Source organism: Haematobia irritans, chromosome 2 (assembly GCF_050003625.1).
Source record: "Haematobia irritans isolate KBUSLIRL chromosome 2, ASM5000362v1, whole genome shotgun sequence".
Taxonomy (NCBI): domain Eukaryota; kingdom Metazoa; phylum Arthropoda; class Insecta; order Diptera; family Muscidae; genus Haematobia; species Haematobia irritans.
Genome location: NC_134398.1, coordinates 219258889 through 219265256, shown reverse-complemented (window position 1 = coordinate 219265256; position 6368 = coordinate 219258889). Strand labels below are relative to the sequence as shown.

Here is a 6368-nt window from a genome sequence, read left to right as displayed (position 1 = left end):
AATGGATGGTTTTGAAAGGCCACGCCCTCATGATTTTTTCTATGGATGTAAGGTTTGAAAACATTGCTTTCAATTTAAAGCTGGAAGAATCTTTCAACTGGCATCAGATTTTTTTTTCAATGTACCACTGTGCCAAATTCCTATTATGAATAATTTAAAACACATGCAAATTTTTAATTTTTTTTTTAAAGGATTAATTTTTATTTTATGGATAATATTTTGCGACAAAAAAAAAAACAAACACATTTTGAGATCAATAACAACAAAAAAAAATAATAAAGATATTTTACACATACATGAAAAAAAAAACTAAATACAAAATTATATACCATTTACAGTCTTCTTTAATAAGGATAATAAAATTGAGCCCAGTTGGTTGTTTTTTTTTCTAAGGATTTCGGCTAAACTACAAGCTATTAAGGTACACAATTAGACAAAAATTTAGGAAAACCATTTACAATTTACAAGAGATGAACTATCTTCACTTTCTTTAATATATGAAAATATTAAGAAAATTAAAAAAAAATAAAGTCATGTTTTTTTAGAGTATGATTCTGTTCATATTTTATTCTATTTATATAAATATTGTATACTTAATTTATTTTAAATACATACATTTACAATTTGTTGTAGTTACTATTGACGATTATAATTTAATAACTAATAAAAAAAAACTAAAACAAAAAAGGTATATATGTGCTTTGGTATACGGGTCTTGTGTTTTTATTTAGGTAGGTTGGTTGTAGGTAACAATAAATAAAAAAAAAAAAACAATAAATAAATATTTTGTTTTACTCTATATATACAATATATGAATGTTTTATGTTTTATTTTCTTAGTTTTTTTTTGTTTGTTTCTAAATACATTAATAAGAGTATATATTTTTTTGTATGTAGCCTATATTTTTTTTTTATTTTGTATTTATTCCATTCGAGGGAGCCATAAATAATGATAACGATAACTGGCTGACGACTAGGCCACGAACATGCCATATAACCTCAGCATAGCCCCTCTCATTTTAATTTATGCAGGGCTGCTATGTTAGTTCAGGTAGTTGTAGCCAGCGAGAGTAGTCACTCAATCCTAGGAATATTTTCATGACCCCCTCCTCCTTCTCCGACCCATCCACCGCCTGGTGTATGAAATGATGGAATATTTACGACGACTGATTAAAGTAGCCGATGTGCATTTAGCATTTCTTTCGTTTTGGATAATTTGCTGTTGTTTCTTCTTTGGTTAGCCTTTTGGTGTGATATCAAGAGAGTCGAAGAGGCTAGCTTAATGAGAGAGAGAGGGGGATTGTAAGAAAACAATCCCCTCTATAAAGAGGGTTAACAATCATCAGTTAACCTCTTTTATTGCTGATGGTGGTGGTGTTGGTGGTTAATGCTGCTGCTTCAGATGTTGCTTCGTGATGTGCGTTGTTTACGTGAGGTGAAGTTTGATGGTAGCAAGCAAAACCCAGCGAACAATCATTGACCTTCACTTGTATTCACTTTGCTTGAATTTTTTGTTTATTTTTGCAGGGGGGTAATATCGAAAAGTTTCCGTCTTCAGGTTTAGCCTTTAAACTGGCATGCCTGGTTGTTGTAGGAAAAAAACTTCAGGTTTTTTTGTGGAATCTGGCCTTAAAGATCATTATTGTCATCATCATCATCATCATCATCTGTTTCTTCCTCTTCATCAGCATCATTGCTTTACATATGCCTGAAGATCGCTTGTATGGCAACACATATCCATATGTCATATGTTTAAGCCTTCATCATTTTGCTCATGGAAAAGGTGGCAGAACAACAAAGACAACCAAGTCCCTATCGAGGGCCAGATGTTTGAGTGTGTGTGTGCGCAGTGTAGGCGAGTTGACCGCATTCACTTTAACTGAAAACCAATACTCATAGGTACGGCCATTTTAAGACTTAGCGGCTCATAATTTCATCAATGGTAAAACCCAAACTACGTTTGGGTTTGAGACCCGAAGCTGGAACACTGGAGGAGGATAAATCCAAAACAGGACTGGAACTTTGAGGCTGATGGAAATGGTGATGGTGGTGTTGGTGTTGGCTATGGGTGGATTGTTGCTCGGCCCCCGAGCTATTCAACGATTCAGGTTGACTTGTATTCAATTCCTGGGTTGATGAGTTCTCTTTCGCTGGCGTTGGATGATGATGATCCTCTTCCAAAGAGCTATTGGCCAATTGCCCTTCACTATGACTTTGTAGATGGGCCTTTAGATTGGCCCTTTGATTAAAGGAACGATGACAAATGGGACACTTATGGGGTCCCTCCTCCAAATGGGTAATCTTGTGGACAGCCAAAGTCCGCGACTGGCAAAAACCTTTGCCGCAATCGCCACACTTGAAAGGTTTCTCCTTGGAGTGTATGTAACGATGGTCACGCAAATGATCTTGCCGGCGGAAGGCCTTACCGCAAATGTCACACGAGTAGGGACGTTCATCGGTGTGGGTGCGTTCATGGATGAGTAGGTTATAGGACTTGGTGAAATGGCGATTACAGTATTTACATATGAATTGCTTCTTTGGCCGGGATCCTGCTCCAATACCACCAGCGCCAGCCAATTTCATGGGAGGCAAGCCGGCGGCACAGGCTCCCAAACGGGCAGCGGCGGCTGGATGGAGACCATGTAAGGCAGCAGCGGGATAAGGACGCATACCATGAATAGCTGGATGACCTGGATGCAAAGCAGGATGGCCATGAGGATGATGGTGGTGATGGTGATGCTGTTGTTGCTGCTGTTGATATAAGGCAGCATTGCGAATCCATTGGTTCATTAGCAAAGCCTGATGTTGGGCAGCCAAAGGGTCTGAGGTGGCTCCGGCGGCATGCAGAAATTGATTAGCTCCTGCTGGGGCATAAGGCAAAGCATGGGCCTGTTGTTGTTGTTGTTGCATTTGCAACCACAGACGATGTTGATGTTGTTGCTGAACCTGCTGTTGATGATCCATCATGGAGACATAAGAGCGAGCGGGGCCAGCGGCGGGAGCTTGGCCTACAACAGCGGCTGCTCTGAATTGTTCCAATTCATAGAGAGAAGATTGATCTTTGCTGCAAGCCATACCGGTACTATTTCTACGTAAAGTAGAAATATCCGTCGGCGTATGAGGTGGAGTCAAAATAGGTGATATACTGCTTTCACGTTCCTCTTTAATATTTAAATAATCCGTAGAGAATTCTAAAAATTGTTAAAAAAAAAATAATACAAGCGTTAGTAAAAAGAACAACAAAAGAAAAGAAATTTCAAAACAAATTTCTTTTTTAGAAAAAATAAAAAAATATTCAGAAATTCCATTTGCCGTCGGAGAATTTGTTAACTTACCTTCTCTGATATTGAGTTCATCATCGACGGTAATGTTACTAATGGGTGAGGCTGAGGTTGAAGACATGATAAAAATGTTCAAATTTGTTGTTGTTGTTGGTTTTTCTTTTTTGGTATCGAGTATTTGGTTTTGCGCTGGTATATCCAAGTTAATCACTGTTTTCTATAGGGTTCACTAGTTTTCAATTTTCACGAATTTACTTTCGTTTTCACACATGAAAATGGATTTGTTTGTGTTTACGCTTTGTTTTCAATTTGTCTTTAGTTTGTGTTACGTCTTCTTTACTTTTTGCTATTTGTTTGTTTTTTTTTTTCTTTCGTTTTCTACTAACCGCACACCTACTCTTTGGGATGTGCGTACGCTTCAGAGTGTTGTAGTGAACTGAATTCAAGTTTCTTCTATCCTCAAGACTCAATCTCTTGAAAATTTGAGAGTTCTCTCTAGTTTGTATTGCCTTTAGTGGAAAACACCAACAACTACCAGTGAGAGTCATATAAATTGAGCACAAATACCCCGTTGTGTGTGAGCACACAAAAGATAACATGGTTAAGGGTATAAGAGTGAGCCGGATGTGTGTGTGTATGCGAGGGGCTACTGATAATACCAACGATGTTGCCTTTCCCATATAGCCATGAAGCAGCAGCAGTAGTAGTTTAAGGCAGTGGCTCACCCGTGTTTTTGTTGTTGTTTCGTTTAAATTATCTTCACTACTGCTGTTGTTGCTCACTGTGTCAATCAATGGTTGTAGTTGTTGGTGGTGGATATGGTAAATATCACCACACTACCACCACCACCACCATCACTAGCATTACTTGTATTGACTTCCTTGCATACAACTGGTTCTGTGTCCATCCATGCTGATGTTGTTGCTTTTGTTTGCTCACACAATATCAACGAATCCGAACAACGGGTGCTCTGGCAACAACAACAACACCTAATGAAACGAACAACTGTAGAGATGGTTGGCTGTTGGTTGACTCGGCTTGCTTGATTGCTGTGCTTATGCCTGCCTGCCTGTGTGTGTTAGTGTGTGAGTGAGTGTGCTGATGGGTGCTTCTGCTTCTTCTTCTTCTTCATTTTTGAACTACTACTTCTACTTCTTTTGTACGGCAGCCAAAATTGCCCTATTGCCATACAACTATAATGCTTGGCATTGTGGCTGTTGTCGTTGTTGTTGTTTAATTCCATGGAAATGGAGATGGGTACGGAAACACGCCCACCTTTTTCAATAACAAACGGGGGAATAAAACACGATTGGCTTATATTCCCCCGACGACGATACAAAAAACAAAAAGACAAGGCGACAAACATGGTTGGATGATTGAATGGAGCTCTGTATGGCCTTAATGGGTGCCAGTGGTGATGATAACAATGATTTTTGATGTTGTGTTTTTCGAGAGAGAGAGAGAGAGAGTGGGTTTCTATTTTTCAGACACATGGTGGTATTTGGAGCATTTTGTATTTCAAATATCATGCCATCAATACATATATAGGGGGAGTACATACTATGTATCTATCTTTCACTTTAGAGAAATTCCATTCATCCCCCTTGCAAGTGTAGCTGGCGAAGCAACAACAACAACAGCAGAAGCAGCAGCAGCGGTTGCTTAAGCGGAAACTGGTAAAAGCTGCTGGTTGACGGCTTGCTGCTGTTGTCTTGCCACTTTTTTGACTGACGTTTGTCATCACAAATGTAGAGTAAAACAGCAAAAAACAAAAAAAAAATAAGAATTCTAGAATCATCTGTCCGCATCTCTGTTGTAACAGGGTGTTGGGGGAGGGGTGGAAAATTATAAATGCACCAGAAAAATTCTAGTGATTATATGATGGTGATGGGGGAAAAATATAAAGCAAACATTTCAAGAGATACTAAATTTCTTAGTTTTTACTAAGTAACTTCTGGGTGACTTCCAAGAGATCATTTTACGATCTTTGGTAATAAAATATTTGAACTGTATGGTACTATTTACTAAAATTGATAATATATAAAAATTTTAGACAAAATTTAATTTGATCTAATTTAATTACACTGAAAACCATAATGGGAGTCTTAAATTTACACAATATTAAGGACGAAATAAAAATTAAAATAAAGTTTATAATCTTTGCTTTAATTTTTTCCCCGCAATTGCGAACACTAATATCAGAACTTTGTGTTGCTACTTTAATGACCTACATATGTCTTTGAACCACGGCAAATTTTCCTTAAAGTAAAGAAATTTATTTTTTTTTTTAGAAAATTTTGACTAAACAATATTAAACAAGTATATACGGCCGTAAGTTCGGCCAGGCCGAATCTTATGTACCCTCCACCATGGATTGCCTAGAAACTTCTACAACAGACTGTCAACCACAATTGAATTACTTGAATTGTGGTATCCCAGCAAAAAAAATTTGGAAGTTCTTCCAAAGGCACAACTTTAAAAGCACTTCCAGAAGATGTACTCCCAATGATGTTCTTTATTTTAACTACACAGGAAGTTATTTTCATTCAATTTTTTAAAACAGTCGTTTTTTTATATTTTTAATGGGTAATTTTAACTTTTTATGTTTCAAATTGGTTAAAAACAGTTAAAGAATTCATAAAAAGGTACAAATTATTTAAATTTTGTCGAAAAAATGCTAAATCTAATCTGAAAAAATTTTGAATTTTTGAAAATATTTGAGGTCAAACGTTTCAGACAAGCGTTAGAATCCATTAAAAATTATAAAAAATTATACAAATTATTTATTTGACAAAATATCAAAGAATTTTTTAATTTACATCCAAAACATTAAATTCGGATCACACCTAAAGAAGTGATGCGAATTCAGTGCAACGGTTGTTGAAATGGAGGACTTCCGTCCTATGACAAGCCCATGTTAAATTCATCTCTTCTGCGTCAATTTTGCACCACTTCCGGATCCAAAAAGAACATTTTCATTACTTTTTTGGCGACGCTTTTTTTGCTGGGATCTTAAAACTTCTTAACATCGTTTTCTAAATTGTGAGTTAGTCCAAACGTGGTATATATTAGACAAACAAGTTATGTA

At 36.8% G+C, this 6368-nt stretch overlaps 1 protein-coding gene across 1 annotated transcript; it reads right to left on the bottom strand.

Annotated features, from left to right (window-relative positions):
• Window positions 1-536: 536 nt before the first annotated feature.
• On the bottom strand, window positions 537-3907 carry odd (odd skipped). Its single transcript, XM_075297468.1, has 2 exons — window positions 3335-3907; window positions 537-3190 (listed from the first exon to the last, which is right to left on the bottom strand). Exons 1-2 carry the CDS (start codon window positions 3399-3401, stop codon window positions 1917-1919), a joined length of 1341 nt encoding a protein of 446 aa, XP_075153583.1. The 5' UTR covers window positions 3402-3907; the 3' UTR covers window positions 537-1916.
• Between the last annotated feature and the right edge of the window lie 2461 nt (window positions 3908-6368).

Excerpts from the sequence above, each read along its gene's own strand:
- odd (XM_075297468.1), bottom strand. The coding sequence starts at position 3,401 with ATGTCTTCAACCTCAGCCTCACCCATTAGTAACATTACCGTCGATGAT. Across the intron at positions 3,191-3,334 it reads TGAACTCAATATCAGAGAAG|AATTCTCTACGGATTATTTA; the intron begins GTAAGTTAACAA and ends AACAATTTTTAG.